This window comes from Jaculus jaculus, chromosome 7 (assembly GCF_020740685.1).
Source record: "Jaculus jaculus isolate mJacJac1 chromosome 7, mJacJac1.mat.Y.cur, whole genome shotgun sequence".
Taxonomy (NCBI): domain Eukaryota; kingdom Metazoa; phylum Chordata; class Mammalia; order Rodentia; family Dipodidae; genus Jaculus; species Jaculus jaculus.
Window position 1 is genome coordinate 113,108,360 of NC_059108.1, and position 19,906 is coordinate 113,128,265.

Sequence of the window (19,906 nt, forward strand, 5' to 3'; positions counted from 1 at the left end):
AAAATTTAAATATCGTGACTTTTCAGTTTAGACATTCTCAGTTTTCTTCACTTTCTGTCTCGCAGCCACCCGAATCTGTCGATGTTCTCAAAGAATGAAATTTACTTAGTCCAAGTCCCTAACGGTTTGCAAGAACTACAGTGTCCAAGGCCAAATAATAAACCAAAGTCGTGCGTATTAGGTTTATCCGGAGTGCTTTTGTTCTTGAGGACTACCTTACATCTTATTCAAAATTAAAGTCGAAGTGCTGCTTTTAAAGAAAAAATATATATATATATATATAAATTTACGTTCTTTACGTTTTCGGAGCTCGTTTCTACCCGGAGGGAGATGAAAGAGCACCAGAGCCTGGATACTCTCTGATTGGCTGTTTTCTTGGAGCGCATGCGTACTGTGTGGCATGGGCGGGCTGAAAAGGGAAGTGGGTGTTGACCGGCGGGCAACTGAAGCTGTTGTCAGGCTGAAGCCGAGCCGGTGGCCGGCAGACGCTGGTGGGGCAGTTCGGGTGTCGGGAATTGCATCTGGAGGCGCGTGGGAGACTGCGGACGCAGAAGGCTGTTCCTCGTCTCGCGTGGACGTAGAAGAGGAGCTGTGTTGTGAGCTCGTTTCGTCGCCGGGGTCGCCTCCTCGTCCGCGGGCCGGCTCCGGGCGCAGGGGCTTTGTTGACCCGCCACTGCCGCTGGGCCGTGGGTCTTCCGATTAACGAGTAAATATGACATTCTCAAGTCTGCTAAATAAATGCTGAAGTCGAAACTTTCCAGCTCCGTGGATATTTTATCTAGGGAATTTTTTTTTCAAGTTAATGACTTTGTTTCATATTCGCGTTTGGAACTCGTCTGCTCCTTGTCTTGCTCTCTCTCTCCCTCCTCATTCCTTCTGTTTCGTTGGTCTTCGGAGGTGAAAAAAATCTTTGTTCGGAAGTTTTATGAGCCTAGAAGCAAATATTTTCATCCAAAGCTGTGGGGCTCGTTTATGAATGACATTATGAAAGGTTCTGAGTTTAGCCCAGAAAAGGAAACAAGGGTTAAAATGCCAACGAGGAGACTTCGTGAGGTCGTTTCTCCAAATCAGGGAGATAATTGGCCTTTCATAAAAGATGAGTTGCCTTACGTTCCTCCAGCTTTGCCTGCCAATAGACGTCTTCCTGTTGGGATGAGGACTAGCAGAAATGGAACATCATGTGGTATGTGATTTCGTTTATTGTGGTTTTCCATACAGTTTACAATTTTGTAAATCCTTAGTCCTTTCTTTCATCTTTTTTTTTTAATCACTTTTTTTTTTGTTTGTTTATGCTTTTTCAAGGTAGGGTTTCATTCTAGTTCAGGCTGCCCTGGAATTAACTATGTAGTCTCAGGGTGGCCTGGAATTCCACCTCTGCCTCTGGAGTGCTAGGGTTAAAGGCGTAAGCCACCATGCCCGGCTTTTTTTTTTTTTGTTAACTTAGAAAAAGTACAATTTTTCCCTGAAAAACTAGCGATCTTATTTCAGTCAGCTGTTCAGAACAACCTCCACATTCTGAATTACTATACTGTGTCTCTCAGCTCCACAGTAAAAAGGATGGTGGTGATTTCTGAAAAAAAGCTAGAACATTAATCACACTTATCACTGGGTTTTCATGTGTTTAGTTGTAAAACATTCATTATTTAGGGCACTAACTGTCAAACTTGCCAGAACTTCTCTTGTTCCGTAGGATTTTGATCCCTTCTAAATACTGTCATCTTTTTTGAAATTATTTATTTCAGAGAGAGACAGAATGGGCCCACCTCCTGCAAATGAACTCCAGATGCATGTACTACCTTGTGCATCTGGCTTACATGAGACTTGGGGATTCAAGCCCAGGTCCTTTGGCTTTGCTGGCAAGCGCCTTAATTTCTAAGCCATGTCTACAGCCCCACTTTCACTCTTATTTTTTTTTTTTTTTTGGTGTTGTGTGTGCTTCAAACTTGAGAGGAGTCTTAATGTTTAAATTCGCAAATGTAATATATGTCTAGTTTATATATATGGTTTCCCAGGTAGGGTCTCACTGTAGCCCAGCCTGACCTGGAATTCACTGTGTAGTCTCGTGCTGTCATTGAACTCACAGTGAACCTCCTACCTCTGCCTCTCAAGTGCTGGGGTTAAAGACATGTGCCACCATGCCAAGCTGTACAGATATTTGAAAAGTGACTGGAGTGGGAGAGATGGTTCAGCAGTTAAAGGCACTTGCTTGCAAAGCCTGACATTTTCTTTCATTTTTTCGAGGTAGGTATCTAGCCCAGGCTAACTTGGAATTCACTATGGAGTCTCAGGGTGGCCTCGAACTCACGGCAATCCTCTTACCTCTGCCTCCCGAGTGCTGGGATTAAAGGCATGCGCCACCACACCCGTCTTGAGTTCATTTTTTTAATATTTTATTTTTATTTATTTATTTGATAGAAAGAGAAGGAATGGGCACACCAGTGACCTCAGCTACTGCCACCAAACTCCAGAGGCATGTATCTCTTGTGCATTTGGCTTATGTGGGTCCCGGGTAATCGAACCTGGATCCTTTGGCTTTGCAGGCATACACCTTAACCACTTAGCCATCTTTCCAGCCCCTGAGTTCATTTGCAGTGGCAGGAGGTCCTGGCATGCCTATATTCACTCTCTGCTTCTTTCTGTTCCTCTCTCCCTCTCTGTCTTTTATTTATTTATTTATTTCATGGTAGGGTCTCGCTGTAGCCCAGGCTTATCTGGAATTCACTATGTAGTCTCAGAGTGGCCTTGAACTCAACTGCGATCCTAACTCTGCCTCCCAAGTGCTGGCTGGGATTGAAGCTGTGCTCCACCATGCCCAGGTTCTCTCTCCCTCACAAATAAGTAAGCAAAAAGAAAAGTGACTGCTCCCTGGGAAAGCAGCCAGGCAGACAGTCTACAGTCCACAAGTGTTTCAACAGATGGAATCAATGGAACTTTAACATTGCCCATCACATTTTCTTTGTGTGGTTTTTGTGCATCATTCTTTCTCACACCTATGACCGGCACACTTAAATGGTATAATACGTGTAGTATTTCCTAGTAGTGCTCTTTACCAAATGCTGGGTACTGCTATTCCATCTTGCCTAGTAGAAGAGCACCACCAGCCAGGTGTGGTGGTGCACGCCGTTAATCCCAGCACTTGGGAGGCGGCAGAGGTAGGAGGATCACTGTGCGTGTGAGTTCAAGGCCACCCTGAGACTCCATAGTGAATTCCAGGTCAGCCTGGGCTACGGTGAGACCCTACCTCAAAAAAACCAAAAAAAAAAAAAAAAGAAAAGCACAACCTAAGTCATCTAGTGGCTTTATTCTAACTCACTTGACCTGCCCAGTGCTCTGAAAATTGTACACATGTACAAAGCAACATTTCCCTTTTTTGTCAATCTACTTTCATGATGCTACTTTTTGCAGGTACCTCATAGCAAGCTTGGTGTTAAGTCATGCATTTATATTTGTCTATATTGTTCTTGGTATATCTCAATTTGTACATGCTGAACTGATATAGTTTAAAATGGTTAGCTGGGCGTGGTGGTGCACACCTTTAATCCCAGCACTCGGGAGGCAGAGGAAGGAGGATCACTATAAGTTCAAGGCTACCCTGAGACTACAGAGTGAATTCCAGATCAGCCTGGGCTAGAGTGAAACTCAAAAAACACACAAAAAAAGTTTTTACATTTAACTTTGAATTGTCTGTATTAACCCTTATTTTCCTAAATATGAAGTGTAAAAACTTTCACTGGGACATATATAAGTAAGTTTTCTCAATTTCTTTTGGGGGAAGGTTTCAAGGTAGGGTTTCACTCTAGCCCAGGCTGACCTGGAATTCACTCTGTAGTCTCAGGGTGGCCTTGCACTCATGGCGAGCCTCTTACCTGTGCCTTCCCAGTGCTGGAACTAAAGCTTGCCCCGCCATGCCCGGCTGTTTCGTTTTGTTTTCACAGTGCTACAGACTCTACCCATGGACTTTTACATGCTGGGCAAGCACTTTATTATTGAGCTCTTCCTCCAGCCTTCCTTCTCCTTTAAAAACAACAATTTCTTTTGCATGGTTGATATCTTCCAATTTAGTTTTGGAATTAATACGGACTTTTCAGTTTCTTCCTTTCCTTTTTTCTTTTCCCTCCCTCCTTCCCTCCCTCCCTCCCTCCCTCCCTCCCTCCCTCCCTCCCTCCCTCCCTCCCTCCTTCCCTCCCTCCCTTCCTTCCTCCCTTCTTTCTTTCTTTTTGTAAAGTAGGGTCTCCCTTTAGCCCAGGCTGATCTGGAATTCACTGTGCAATCTCAGGCTGGCTTCGAACTCATAGTAATCCCCCTACCTCTGCCTCCCAAGTTGCTGGAATTAAAGGCATGCACCACTGTGCCCGGCCTGGAATTTTCAGTTCTTGAATCATGCCTGTACAGTTGCTAAAAGTCAGATTGTGATTTAAAAGCCACTCAAGTTGGGCCTGGTGGCATAGACCTGACAGCCCAGCTATTCAAGAGTTTGGGGCAGGAAAATTGCAAGTCAAGGCCTGCTGGGGATACAGAATGAGTTCAAAGACAGCTTGGGCAACATAGTCCCAAAATAGTTTGGGAGCTGGGCATGGTGGTGCACGCCTGTAATCCTAGAACTTTGGAGGCTAACGTAGGAGGATCACCTTAAGTTCCAGGCCAGCCTGGGCTAGAGTGATACCCAGCCTCTCAACCAAGCAAGCAAGCAAGCAAGCAAGCAAGCAAACAAACAAACAAAAAAACCCAACAAAATGTGTGGAAGAGGTGGTGGAAAGAATGCAAGAGCCAAAGGAAGGGTAGGACTCCTTACAACAGATACAAAATGGCCTGGATATCCATGACCTCACAGTGCCTGACACTACCTACACAAGAACATCATAATAGGAGGAAAAGATCATGACATCAAAATAAAAGAGAGACTGATTGAGAGGGGGAGGGGATATGATGGGGAATGGAGTTTCAAAGGGAAAGGGAGGGTGGGGGGGCATTACCATGGGATATTGTTTACAATCATGGAAGTTAATAAAAAAAATTAATTAAAAAAAATGAACAAACAAGGGTGCCTGGGAATGTAGCTTTGTAAAACAGCCTATCGTGTGAGAAGCCCTGGGTTCACTTCCTAATAATAATTAAAAAAAAAAAAAAAAGCTATTCAAATGATTCTTTTGTTTTAGGTTCATCAGTTTTAACTTCTGCTAAAAAGCATCACCAGCCTCAGTTAGACAACCATGCTGCATCAAAAAGCGTAAGCAAAATAATTTTTAATTATATTAAAAATTTCAATATAGTCAAATAATGGTCTTAAATTATGTTCTGTTAGCAGCATGCCTTGTTTTTTTTTTTTAATTTGGATACATTATATGAAGAGACATGTTTTATATATTGCAATATTGACTTGGATAATGTGAAAAATTAAGCATGCCTACTATATTGTTAATGTTGTTTAGACTTTTAGAAAGTTAGCCCCTGTCATTAGCCTTGAACAATTTCCTTTTAGAAATGTTTTCCTGTCCCTTTTTTGATTTAACAGAAAGAAGAAAAGATGAAGGCAACATTGTATGACTCTAGCTTGTAGAAGTTAGTGTCTCAGCACTGAGTAGAATCTTACAGATGAAGTCTAGGATGGCACATGTGAGCAGAAAGCTTTGTGTCTGATGGATGTCACTTACATAGAAGAGCCTTCTGAGGCCACATGAGCTCAGTGACCAAGAATGTTGTGATTTATTTCCAATGTCATATCATTTATTCACTATTCTTACCCTACTCCACTTGACTCACCCCAAGTCAGATTTTCATATTCATCTGAAGCAACTGAGATGTTCAGTAACTTGTTCTGCTTTACATAGCAAATTTGGATTTGAATCTGAACCTTAAGCCATGTTTATCTATTTGTTCCTTTATGTATTCACTTGTCTGATAGGTCTTAACTCACACATTGAACAAACCTGTGATTAGTTTCAAAGTACCAAAATATGCACTGTTAAGGATGAACTATATAAAACATACAGACCTATCCTCCCAGATCTTAGCAGTCAAATGGCTAGTAAATGGTACTTGATAAGTGATAAATCATAAAGCTTACTCCATCTCTTTCATATTCCAAAGGAGTTTTCTAAAGATATTATTGTGTCAAGGCTCCCTTTGGATAAGACAGAAGAGAACAACAAACAGAAAGGTAAAAGAATACAAAAGGTTTGGTGTGTGTGGTGTGTGCACATGTGTGTGTGTGTCCTTGTGTTACCCTAGGTGCTTGCCTACAGTAGGGTATGCTTACCATGACTGGAAGGGAACATTGGGTGTCCCCTCCTCACCTTTCCATCTACTATTACTTGAACCAGAGCCTCTTACTGTTCCTGGAGCTTGCTGGTTCTTCAAGGGCCTTGATTGTTGGGTCTCTGCTCCCCACAGGACTGAGGTTATTACAAATGTGTATGGCCATGCCCAGCTGTTTATGAGGGTACTGAGGATTGAGCGGTCTGTCAGACCTCCTCAGGCCCTTATGCTTGATCAGGAAGCACTCTTAATTACAGAGCCCTCTCTCCAGCCTTCTTTATTTTTATAATTTTTTTTTTTAGTACATAAGGTTATGATCATTGTATTCCAATTTAGTCATTTAATTTGTTCCTTGCCTTTTTTTGTTTGTTTGTTTTGTTTTTTCAAGGTAGAGTCTCACTCTAGCTCAGGATGACCTGGAATTCACTATGTAGACTCAGGTTGGCTTCCAACTCACAGCGATTCTTCTACCTTTCCTCCTGAGTGCTGGTATTAAAGGCATGTGTCACCATGCCTGGTTTGTTCCTTGCCTTTTAAAAATTGAGCAATCCTGTTAGTAAATCCTGAAGCACTGTCATCATAGACCTTGCTATGTAGATTAAGCTAGCCTTTTGCCTCTGCTGCCTAAGTGAGGTATGAGCCATCATGCCTAACTCAATAAATTACCCATTTTTTAAAATAATACTGTTTGTTTATTTTTCTTATTTATTTGAGAGTGACAGACAGAGAGATAAAGAGTCAGAGAGAGAGAATGAGAGAATGGATGCATCATGGCCTCCAGTCACTGCAAACAAACTCCAGACGCATGCGCCACTGGCTTACGTGGGTCCTGGGGAATTGAGCCTTGAGCCAGGATCCTTAGGTTTCACAGGCAAGCGCTTATCTGCTAAGCTATCTCTCCAGCCCCTAAATTACCCATTTTAAAAAAAGTAATTTATTTTTATTTATTTGAGAGCAACAGAGAGAAAGAGGCAGATAGAGAGAGAGAGAGAGAGAGTGGGCACACCAGGGCCTCCAGCTACTGCCAACTAATTTCAGATGCATGCACCCCCTTGTGCATCTGGCTTATATGGGTTCTGGGGAACTGAGCCGTGAACCAAGGTCCTTGGGTTTCACAGGCAAGCACTTAACCACTGAGCCATCTCTGCAGCCCCTAAATTCTCCATTTTGATAGTGCTGGAGAGTAAATTTAGAGCATCACACATATCAGGCTAGTGCTTTACTAGAGAGCTACATCCACAGCCCTCAGTATTGAGTGTGGTTTTTAGCAGATTATTAAAATTTAATAACTTTCAAGGATTCTGAAGTATAGTATCTTTATTTTGCAGCAAATGACATCTTAATTTCTCAATATGCCATGGGACGGAAGGATGCCTTAAGAACAGTTTTAAAGCAAAAGTAAGTTTCATCTACAGAAAGTAGTTGTGCTATATCTAGTTTTAAAGATCAAGTTCATTTATACTTATATTTCCACTATCTGGTATATTGTATGATAATGTGTATAAAATATTTCTCATGGTACTTGGCATGTATCAAGTACTTATTAGCTATTAGTACTGGTCACAGATGAGGTTCTGTTGTAAGCACTGTACTGAACTAACCTGTTTAAAGCTCACAAGCCTGGGCTGGAGAGATAGATGGCTTAGTGGTTAAGGTGCTCGCTTACAACCTTAATAGCCAAGGTTCAAATCCCTGTACCCATGTAAAGCAAGATTCACAAATTGGTTCATACATACAAGAGGCCTTGATATGCCTATTCTCTCTCTCTTTTCCTACCTGCTTGCAAATCATAAATAAATTAATAAAAAAAAATAGAAGCCAGATGTGGTGGCGTGCACCTTTAATCCCAGCATTTGGGAGGTAGAGGTAGGAGGATCACTGTGAGTTCGAGGCCACCCTGAGACTACATAGTGAATTACAGGTCAGCCTGGGCTACAGTGAGACCCTACCTCGAAACAACAACAACAAAAAAAAACTAGAAAAGGAAAATTAAAAAAACATACATGCCTATAAAAATTCCAACTTATAGAACATATTAACTCACTTAACTCATTTTATTTATTTATTTATTTTTGTTTTTTTTTTTGAGGTAGGCTCTCGCTCAAGCCCAGGCTTACCTGAAATTCACCATGTAGTCTCAGGATGACCTTAAACTCATGGCGATCCTCCTACCTCTGTCTCCCGAGTGCTGGGATTAATGGCATGTGTCGCCATGCCCAATTAACTCATAGAATCTTTATTAAACTGCTTTTGCAGATTTCTGCTGTGGCTTTGAGGTTTTCACAAGGTCATTTGGCAAGTCATTAGTGGGCTGGAATTTCTCTTTTTAAATCCCAAATCATTTTGCAAAGATTTTTTTTTCTATTTCCAATTTTCTCAGGTAGACTCAGATGTCCTTAAAATAAAGCTCATTGTAACACCCCACCAAAGTTAATTGTGAATATGAGATTGAATCCAGCAATCTAAAGCAGTGAAGAGCAGGAGGCAGAGAGTAGTATCTACAGAGAAAAACTTCCACCTGAGATCATGACCTGACAGCCTTATGCTGCACAAACAAGAACTGCCTGCTGGAGTAGTGGAGTTTGTAGGTGTACTTTGGGTTCTATTTATTAATAACAATTCACATAGTTAAGTGATTTTTATAGGCAATTTGCCTGCATAGAAATAAAACACATAATATAATCTATAATACAATATGCTTATGAGGCCACAGTATTTGTTTGGACAAAACCCTTAAATGTAGTGATTTTTTTTTAAATTTAAAAATTTTTTTTGGATTTTTGATATAAGGTCCCACCCTAACTCAGGCTGACCTGGAATTCACTATGTTGTCTCAAGCTGACCTTGAACTCATAGTAATCTTCCTACCTCATAGCCTCTTGAGTGCTGAGATTAAAGACACTTGAGAGCTGAGATTAAAGACATGTGCCACTATGTCCATTTTAAAAGTTCTTGGAATAACATAAATATTCTTTAACATATATATGTATATATATCTATATATCTATATATGTATGTATGTATTATATATTTTTAAATTTTTATTAGCGTTTTCCATGATTATAAAAAAAATCCCATGGTAATTCCCTCCCTCCCCCCCACACTTTCCCCTTTGAAATTCCATTCTCCATCATATTACCTCCCCATCTCAATCATTGTACTTACATATATACAATATCAACCTATTAAGTACTCTCCTCCCTTCCTTTCTCTTCCCTTTATGTCTCCTTTTTAACTTACTGGCCTCTGCTACTAAGTATTTTCATTCTCACGCAGAAGCCCAATCATCTGTAGTTAGGATCCACATATGAGAGAGAACATGTGGCGCTTGGCTTTCTGGGTTGGGTTACCTCACTTAGTATAATCCTTTCCAGGTCCATCCATTTTATTCTTTAACTTTTTATTGACAACTTCCTTACATATGGATAATATATCATAGTCACAATATCCTCCCACCAACCTCCCTTTTCCTCCTGCTCGAATCCCTCCTCCTTTGAATCCTTCTTTCCAAGTAGTCTCATCTATTTTGATGTGATAATTTTCCCCCTCCTATTATGCAGGACTTGTATAGGTAGTGTCATCCACTGTGAGGGCATAAAAACCATGGCTATTTTGTGTCTAGAAGACAGAATTGTAAATCTAAAGTACTTTAATAGCCAAAGTTAAAAAAAAAAAATGGCCAGGCATGGTGGTGCACACCTTTAATCCCAGCACTCAGGAGGCAGAGGTAGGAGGATTGCTGTGAGTTCAAGGCCACCCTGAGACTACATAATGAATTCCAGGTCAGCCTGGGCTAGAGCAAGAACCTACCTCGGGGGGGGGGGGGGAAGAGACAGTTATATTGATGTGTTACCTTAAATCATAAGCAATTTGTGTTTTAGCAAATATTAAGTGATTGATACATAACACTTAAGTAGAGTTTCATCCAAAAATGCTTGCTAACATGCAGAGATTTAAGCTCCATCTCCAGCATTCAGATAAACAGAATGTGACCAACAGGAGTGCAAAAATAGTATAATAATAGCAAGTTCTAAGTTCTAATTTATCACTTATACCCTGTGCATATTCTCTTCTTGCTTAACTTCCAATCTTTCCAAAAGCCAAGCAGGCATCTCTAATAGTGTACACAGATGTAGATTGAGTCCCTAAATCTATAATAGGAAAGAGCATTGTATTTAGTGTATTATTGCTCCACGCAGACACACAGATCACAGGATGGCTTATGCCCCATTTGTGGGATACAGGCAAATACATACATGCTAAAGGACTTAATGAAGGGAGAGATCAGGAAGTGGATAAGACAGCCTGACTGAAAGTGCTAAAGACTGCGTTTCATCCCACAGAAGGAAGTAGTAGTGAGTTGGGTAGAAATTTGGGAGGACCAGGGGAATATCTTGGAGTTAGATGTAGGTCCTGTATCTGTTGTATAGTCAGTGAGAAGCATGACTCCAGATAGATGTTTACAGGAAGTAGTAACTATACACAGGAAAGTAGGGCAGGGCTAAAGAATTATGGAATATGCATTAAGCCAAATAGAGAATTAGCCCGTTCAGATTTATATATTTATTTATTTAATTTTTAAAATATATTTTATTTACTTATTTTGAAAGAGAGAGAGAGAGAGAGAGAATGGCTGGGCCAGGGCCTCCAGCTACTGCAAACAATCTCCAGATGTGTGCACCCCCTTGTGCATCTGTCTTATGTGGGGCTTGGAGAATTGAACCGGGATCCTTTGCTTTGCAGGCAGACACCTTACCTGCTAAGCCATCTCATTTTTTTTTTTTTTTTTGAGGTAGGGTCTCACTCTAATCCAGGCTGACCTGGAATTCACTATGTAGTCTCAGGGTGGTCTCGAACTCACAGTGATTCTCTTACCTCTGTTTTCTAAGTACTGTGATTAAAGGTGTATGGCTCCATTCAATTTTTCCTAAGGTGCCATTGTTACATTTTTTTGTTTTTGTGTTTTGGAGGTAGGGTCTCACTCTAGCTCATGCTGACCTGGAATTCACTATGTAGTCTCAGGGAGGCCTTGAACTCACAATGATCCTCCTACCTCTGCCTCCTGAGTGCTGGGATTAAAGGTGTATGCCACCATGCCCAGCTAGTTTTTTTTTAAATGGTGGAAATATATGTAAGGAGTTTTAAAGTAAAAACTAGAAGAATGAAATATGTATTGATGAAAAATTTTGAAGTTTTTTTGTGTGAGGGAGAAATGCTAATCTCAGAGAGAAAGCTCTAGTGGCATGGGAATATATCTCTGAGACTGGGGCCGTAGTTCTCTTGTTTTCTGTATCTGTGATTTTGCTATGGATTTCCTCACCTAGAATTAAGAAACAGGAAATGATGATAGATGACCCATGAGAGTCTCTGCCTCTACAGTTCTATGACCATTGTCATGCAGTTATGGTGAAATAATTGACAAAATCTCATGACTCATTTGGGTCTCAAAGGTAAGCAGATAGAGAGCCCAGGGAATAGTTTGAGGTGCATAGAGAAGAATGATTGTCTTAGTAGAAATGGGGAAATACCAAAGAGAAGTAAATTTAAGAGTTCTGTGCTATCTTGATAAATCAAGCAAGAGAATTTAGTAGCTGGAGATGGAACATAGTCCCAGGGATTGGTCAGTGTTGTTAGTATCTCTTTGATTGTTTTTCTCTGGGGCTAAATGTAGAGCAAAATCAGCCAGCCATTAAAATATTCAGTCAAATCCTTACTGAACTTATAAATCTGCTTATTTGCTGTGCATTTTGAAGTAGTGGGAGTTGAATCCAGGGCCTTGTGCATGTTAGGCTCAACCACTGAGCTGTTACCAGCCCATTGGACTTACTGGTAATTAAGGCTGCCTAATAGTGTCTTTGGTGACATTTAAGTAAACCTGGTGACATTTATTCATTATGTTTAAATAAGCTAGAGTTCAGAATATTTCTTTCAGTATTTTGAATAATCCCTATTAGGGACTTTGTATTTAGTTAAATAAGCTAATAGAGAAAGGAAATGACCATATAATATCATTTCTGTATGTCACAGAAGCAGACTAGGTAAGTGGTTGCCATGAGCTGAGAGTAGGCAGGAATGGGGAGAAGTTGGTCAGAGGTACAATTCCAGTCATGGTAACAAAGTTCTAGAGTTCTGTTGTATAGCTTGGCAGTTATAGCTCAAGTTAATTGCTAAGAGAGTAAATTGTAAATGTTCTTACCATAGTCTCACCTATAGGTACTATATGAGGTGATATAGGTACTATATGAGGTGATGGATATGTTAATTAGCTTGATAATATTTCACAATGTGTGTATACATATATATATGTATATCAAATATATTACTTTGTATACTATAAATATATAATTTTTATTTGTCAATTTTGGTAAAGTTGAAAACAGTAGTATTGTGTACATCAGTAATGTTATAATCCCTTGTTTGTTTATGTGTGTTTTTATGTGCTGAGGATTAAAACCAGAGTCTCATGCATGCTAAGCATGCTCTGTACCACTAAAATACTTCCCCAGCTCCTAATTTTATAATTCTTATAAAAAATACTTGAGGGAGGGCTGAAGTGATGGCTTAGCAGTTAAGGTACTTGCCTGCAAAGCCAAAGGACCTTGATTCAATTCCCCAGGACCTACGTGAGCCAGATGCACAAGGTGACACATGTGTCTGGAGTTCATTTGGAAGCCCTGGTGTACCCATTCTCCCTCTCCCTCACCCCTGACTCATTCTCTCTCTCTCAAATAATTAAATAAACAAAAATTTCAAACAACAACAACAACAAAAATCTTGAGTATGATTATCAGTGCTTCAAAAACTAAAGCCGTTTCCTTGCCTTTGTGAATGAAGACTTGATAATTGAGTTTTTAGGACCTCTTTTGTATGTTTTGTTTTTTTATAATTTTTAGTTTTTAGTATTTATTTATTTGTAAGCAGAGAGAGAGAGAGAGAGAGAGAGAGACAGAGAGAGACAGAGAGAGACAGAGAAAGAATGGGCACACTAGAGCCTCTTGCTGCTTCAAACAAACTACAGATGCATGTGCCACTTTGTGCATCAGGCTTTATGTGGGTACTAGGGAGTTGAACCGGGGCCATCAGGCTTGCAAACAAGTGCCTTCACCATTCCAGCTCTTACCACACATTTTAAATATATACTTTCCTTTTTTAAAAATAGTAGCTGGATGTGGTGGCACATGCCTTTAATCCCAGTACTCAGGAGGAGGCAGAGGTAGGAGGATTACTGTGAGTTCAAGGCCAGCCTGAGGCTATGTAGTGAATTCCAGGTCAGTCTGGAATAAGACCCTACCTCGAAAAATGAAAAAGAAAAAAAATTATTGATTTTCAAACAGAGGGAGGGTGGGGAACGGGGGAATGGGCACAGCAGGGCCTCCTGCCATTGCAACCAAACTCTAGATACAGGTGCTACTCTGCTTCGGGTCTCATGTGGGCACTGGGGAAGTGAACCTGGGTCATGAGGTCTTGCAAGCAAGCATTCTTTTTTTTTTTTTTTTTAAATGATCTATCTTTTTATTGACAATGTCTATACTTACAGACAACAAACCATGGTATTTCCCTCCCCCACTTTCTCCTTCATAGCTCTGCTGTCATATCCCCTCCCTCTGTCCATTAGTCTCTCTTTTAATTTGATGTCATCATCTTTTTCTCCCATTATAAGGGTCTTGAGTGGGTTTTGCTAGGCACTGTGAGGTCTTGGATATCAAGGCCACATTCTGTCTGGACAGTTGTATGTAAGGAGTGGTACCCTTTCTTTGGCTCTTACATTCTTTCCGCCACCTCTTGTGCAATGGACCCTGAGCCTTGGAGGGTGTGAGATGTTTCAGTGTTGCACTCTCCTCCGTCCCTTCTTCTCAGCACTATGTTGCCTTTTGGGCCATCCCCATGGTCATTGCCAACTGAAAAGAGAAGGAAGCAAGCATTCTTACCCACTGAAACATCTCACTAGCCCCTAAAAATATACTTTCTGATTATGTGCCTTTAAAACTGTGGCCATGCCTTTCATATATGTAAATCATATATTCTAAAATAGTATCACTCTTCAAAGGATATTTTTATTTCTTTTAGTCCTTAGTGACCCAAGACAATGAATTTCATAAAATAATCAACTTTTGTTTAGTAGTTGACTTAATTTAAAACAAAAAACAAGGCAAGAAAGCCAGGCTGGGGAGATGGCTCAGTGATTAAAGCACTTGTTTACAAAACCTGCTGGTTTGGGTTTTAGTACCCACATACAGTCAGATGCACAAAGCAGTGTATGTGTGTGGAGGCAATATACAGATGCAAGAGGCTGTGGAATTCCCATGCCTTTTCTCCCTCCTCACAAACAAATAAAAATGTTTAAACAGCCAGTGTGGTAGTACACACCTTTAATCCCAGCACTTGGGAGGCAGAGGTAGGAGGATTGCCCTGAGTTTGAGGCCAGCTAGAAATTACTTAGTGAATTCCAGGTCAGCCTGGGCTAGAGTGAAACCCTACCTCAAAATGCCAAAAACAAAACAAAACAAAAAATAAACTAATTAATTAAACATGCACAAGGAACAAGAAAACCATCTTCAACAGTTTACTACTTGTAGGCATTTCTTGAATTGGTTCAGTGTACCTTACTGAACAATTTTTATTTCTTTTTTTTATTTAAAGAGCGCAGAATATGCCAGTTTTTAAGGAGGTAAAAGTACATCTTTTAGAGAACACAAGCACAGACAAGGATGCTGTTGTTCAAGAAGCAAGAACTTCCCCTAGTGGAATTGATTCAGCTACGACTGTGGCTGCAGCAACTGCTGCTGCCATCGCAACAGCAGCTCCTCTGATAAAGGTATGCTTTTTTCTCTCCAGGTACTCCTGAGATGCTGTGTGAAATAGCAGTGCCTGTTAAGAAATAATTCTGTAAATGATGGGTCCACCTATAGACTGAGGGACATTCTAGTTGCTGAAAGAACATTCTTACTTGTGGTTGTACTCAGAAGCTGTGATAAATTTCCCTTCATGATTGTGATGGCTGGAGAACCCAGGATTTTCTGACTTATAGCACTGAAAGTCCCATGTTTTTGGAAACTTCACAGGTCCTGAGCACTCTGGTTATTTGTTTTCATTTGGGGATCAAACTCAAGTGTTCTGTATTCTAGGCAAATGCTCTAATGCTGAACTGTGCCCCCCCCCCCAGTACCTCAGCCATCCTTACTGAACTGGAAGGAACCTTAGATCTGGTATGCCTAACCTGTCCATTTGTAATGGGGAAAATTTTTAGGGCTCACAGAACTCAGCCTTACATCTTAGGGAAGTATCAAAAGTTCTCTCTCTCTCTCTCTCTCTCTCTCTCTCTGTGTGTGTGTGTGTGTGTGTGTGTGTGTGTGTTTGTAGACAAGGTCTCATGTACAATGATGTGTAGCCCATGCTGGCCTTGAACTTGGGATCTTTCTGCCTCATGAGAGTTGAGATTATAGAAGTAAGCTATCATGTTTGAATTTAAATGTTACTTTGTTATGCTATTTCCTTTTTGTTATTTCCATCTAAGAATCTTGTTTCTAGTTAAACCTTATGTGGATGTGTGAGTGTATAAAACATATGTAACATATACATTGTGTGTGAAAGGAAACATACCTGGATTGCTATCTCTCACCATTTAATTTTGTTTATCTAAAAACAAATGTAACAAATTATCAGAGACATTGTGGATATAGGCTCTAATAATTTCTCAATATCAGTTGCTTTAAATAACCTTGTTAGCACTTAAACATATTTTTGATGTCTTTCCATGATATAAAATATTATTTTGACATTTTTATTGTTTTAGGTACAGAGTGATTTGGAAGCAAAAGTTAATTCTGTTACAGAATTACTTAATAAATTACAGGAGACTGATAAGCAGTTACAGCGGGTGACAGAACAAACAGACATTCAGAATAAGCAAGATAAACTACATTGTCATGATCATGAAAAGCAAATGAATGTGTTTATGGAGCAGCATATACGGCATCTTGAAAAACTACAGCAACAGCAACTTGACATTCAGGTACCTAGAAGATAGCCTATGGCCATCCCATGATCTTTCCACTTGTGTCTCCAAGTGACCATTTACTGATACTTCCTAATGATAGCTCCTTAGAGTGTAACAGCTTCCTTTCTTAAACTATGATCTGTTTGTTCATCTTTTACCATGTGGATACTCTGCCTTCTCTGTCAAGTAACTAGTCTTGTTACACCTCTCCCTGTAGCTTTCCTTCCTTTTGGAGTGTTTTTGCTCACTTTTTTTTTTTTTTTTGGTTTTTCTAAGTAGGGTTCTCACTATAGCCCAAGCTGACCTAGAATTCACTATGTAGTCTTAGTCTGGCCTTAAACTCACAATGATCCTTTTACCCCTGCCTCCCGAGTGCTGGGATTAAAGGCATAGGCCACCACACTTGGCAACTTTAAAGGTTTTAAAATTATATTAAAGTATAACATTCTGAAGAAAGTATAAAAAAAAAATTACTTAAGCCGGGCGTGGTGGCGCACGCCTTTAATCCCAGCACTCGGGAGGCAGAGGTAGGAGGATCGCCGTGAGTTCGAGGCCACCCTGAGACTACATAGTGAATTCCAGGTCAGCCTGAGCCAGAGTGAGACCCTGCCTCGAAAAAACAAAACAAAAAAAAAAATTACTATAGGCTGGGCATGGTGGCGCATGCCTTTAATCCCAGCACTTAGGAGGCAGAGGTAGGAGGATCGCCGTGAGTTCGAGGCCATCATGAGATTACATAGTGAATTCCAAGTCAACTTGGGCTAGAGTGAGACCCTACCTTGAAAAACAAAACAAAACAAAAAATTATCATATTGCATGTATTATTACATAAGGAACACTAAAGTGCTACAATTTTCAAGACTTTTCTGTTACATTTTTAGCCCTTAATATTTCTTTTTTTGGTTTATTTATTTTTTTAAAATATATTTTATTTATTCATTTGAGAGAGAGAGACAATGGACATGCCAGGGCCTCCAGCTACTGCAGACGAACTCCAGAGGTATGTGCCCCCTTGTGCATCTGGCTTAACGTGGGTCCTGGAGAGTCAAACTGGGATCCTTTGGCTTTGTAGGCAAATGCCTTAACTGCTAAGCCATCTCTCGAGCCCTTATTTTTTTGGTTTATGGAGATAGGGTCTTGCTATAACCCAGGCTGATCTGGAATTCACTATGTAGTCTCAGGGTGGCCTTGAACTCATGGCGATCCTCCTACCGCTGCCTCCCAAGTGCTGGGATTAAAGGCGTATGCCACCATGCCTGGCCTCAATATTTTTTCCTTCTTTCTTTCTTTCTTTCCTTTTTCAGTGTTTTCTTTTTTAATTTTTGTATTTATTTGAGGGAGAGAAAGAGACAGAGAGAGAGAATGGGCACACCAGGGCCTCTAGCCACTGCAAAAAAAACTCCGGATGCATGTGCCACCTTGTGCATCTGGCTTATGTGGATCCTGGGGAATCAAACTGAGGTCCTTTGGCTTTGTAGGCAAGCGCCTTAACCACCAAGCCATCTCTCTAGCCCCTCAATATTTGTTAATAGGGTTTAATAGACTTCTTCTTTTTTCTTTTTCTTTTTTTTAAAATTATTTATTTATTTATCTGAGAGCAACAGACACAGAGAGAAAGACAGAGGGAAAGAGAGAGAATGGGCGCGCCAGGGCTTCCAGCCTCTGCAAACGAACTCCAGACGCGTGCGCCCCCTTGTGCATCTGGCTAACGTGGGACCTGGGGAACCAAGCCTCAAACCGGGGTCCTTAGGCGTCACAGGCAAGCGCTTAACCGCTAAGCCATCTCTCCAGCCCTCTTTTTCTTTCTTTAATACTTATTTATTTGAGAGAGAGAGACAAATAGAAAGAGAGAATGGGTGCTCCAGAACCCTTGGCCACTGTAAACAAACTCCAGACGCATGTGCCCCCTTGTGCACCTGGCTTAATGTGGGTCCTTGGGAATCAAACCAGGGTCCTTAGGCTTCGCAAGCAAATGCCTTAACTGCTAAAAGCCATTTCACCAGCCCTTAATAGACTTCTTAGTAGGCATTTCATGAAATTAAAAATAGTATTTTAGGGGCAGTGTTATGGACATACCGAGTAGTTTCCATAAGTGCTTTATGCATGACTAAACCCAGTGTTAGTATCTTATCTAGTGAGAGACCAGGATGAACTGATAAGAGTACTAATCCACATTGTCTGTAGTTAATTTTTACTTGAAAACAATTTTTACAGGGGCTGGAGAGATGGCTTAGCAGTTAAGGCATTGCTTGGGAAGCCAAAGTTCCCAGGTTCAATTCACCAGTACCCATATAAACCAGAAGCACAAGGTGGCACATGTATCTGGAGTTCATTTGCAGTGGCTAGAGGTCCTGGTGTGCCCATTCTCTCTCTTTCTCTATCTGCCTCTTTCTTTCTCTCTCTCAAATAAATAAAATATAAAAATTAAAGAAAAAAATAATTGTTTCAAAGGTAATAGTATATTTTAAATCATATTAAGTTTCATCTCTTTTTTTTAAAATTTATTTATTTGAAAGAGAGAATGAGAGAGAGAGAGAGAGAGAGAGAGAGAGATTTGAGAAAAAGAGAAAGAGACAGAATGGGCATGCCAGGGCCTCCAGCTACTGCATATGAACTCCAGATGCATGTGCCACCTTATGCATCTGACTTACATGGGTCCTGGGGAATTGAACTGAGATCCTTTGGCTTTGCAGGTGAATGCCTTAACTGCTAAGCCATCTCTCCAGCCCTAAGTTGCATTTCTTTTATGAAAAAAAAAAAATTACTCATTTGCAAGCAGAGAGAGTGGGCATGCAAGGACCTTTAACTGCTATAAATGGATTCCAGATGCATGTGCCACTTTGTTCATCTGGCTTTACATGTGTACTGGGGAATTAAACTCAGGCCATTAGGCTTTGCAGGAAAGCGCCTTACCTGCTGAGCCATCTCTGCAGCCCCAGTTACATTTCTTTCTTTTCTTTATTTATTTCTTTTTGGTTCTTTGAGGTAGAGTCTCACTCTATCCCAGGCTGACCTGGAATTCACTATGTAATCTCAGGGTGTCCTCAAACTCACAGTGATCCTCCTGCTTCTGCCTCCCGAGTGCTGGCATTAAAGGCGTGTACCACCACGCTCAGCTTTTATTCTTTAAAAATATTTTATTTATTTATTTGAGAGAGAGAGAAAGAGAGGAAGAGGTAGAGAGAAAGAGAGAATGGGTGTGCCAGGGCCTCCAGCCACTGCAAATGAACTCTAGACGCATGTGCCCACTTGTTCATCTGGCTTACATCGGTCCCCGGGGCATTGAATTGTGATCCTTTGGCTTTGTAGTCAAATGCCTTAACCACTAAGCAATTGTCCCCAGCCCCCAAAAGTTATATTTCTTTTTTTTTTTCTGTTTTTTTGAGGTAGGGTCTATCTCTAGCCAGGCTGTTCTGGAATTCACTATGTAGTCTCAGGGTGGCCTCGAACTCATGGGGATCCTCCTACCTCTGCTTCTTGAGTGCTGGGATTAAAGGCATGCACCACCACACCCAACTAAAAGTTACATTTCCTTTTTTTTTCGTTTTTTTGAGGTATGGTCTCACTCCAGCCCAGGCTGACCTGGAATTCACTATGGAGTTTCAGGGTAGCCTCAAACTCACGGCGCTCCTCCTACCTCTGCCTCCTGAGTGC

The 19,906-nt window shown here is 40.7% G+C and overlaps 1 protein-coding gene across 1 annotated transcript in view; it reads left to right on the top strand.

Moving 5' to 3' along the window:
- Positions 1 to 449: 449 nt before the first annotated feature.
- Kiaa0586 (KIAA0586 ortholog) overlaps positions 450 to 19,906 on the top strand; it is a 127,475-nt gene continuing 108,018 nt past the window's right edge. Inside the window, exons 1-6 of the mRNA XM_045155579.1 lie at positions 450 to 1,183; positions 5,157 to 5,227; positions 6,088 to 6,157; positions 7,584 to 7,653; positions 14,896 to 15,070; positions 16,049 to 16,267. Coding sequence (XP_045011514.1) covers positions 739 to 1,183; positions 5,157 to 5,227; positions 6,088 to 6,157; positions 7,584 to 7,653; positions 14,896 to 15,070; positions 16,049 to 16,267 — 1,050 coding nt within the window. The 5' untranslated portion in view covers positions 450 to 738. The remainder of the gene's footprint in view (positions 1,184 to 5,156; positions 5,228 to 6,087; positions 6,158 to 7,583; positions 7,654 to 14,895; positions 15,071 to 16,048; positions 16,268 to 19,906) is intronic.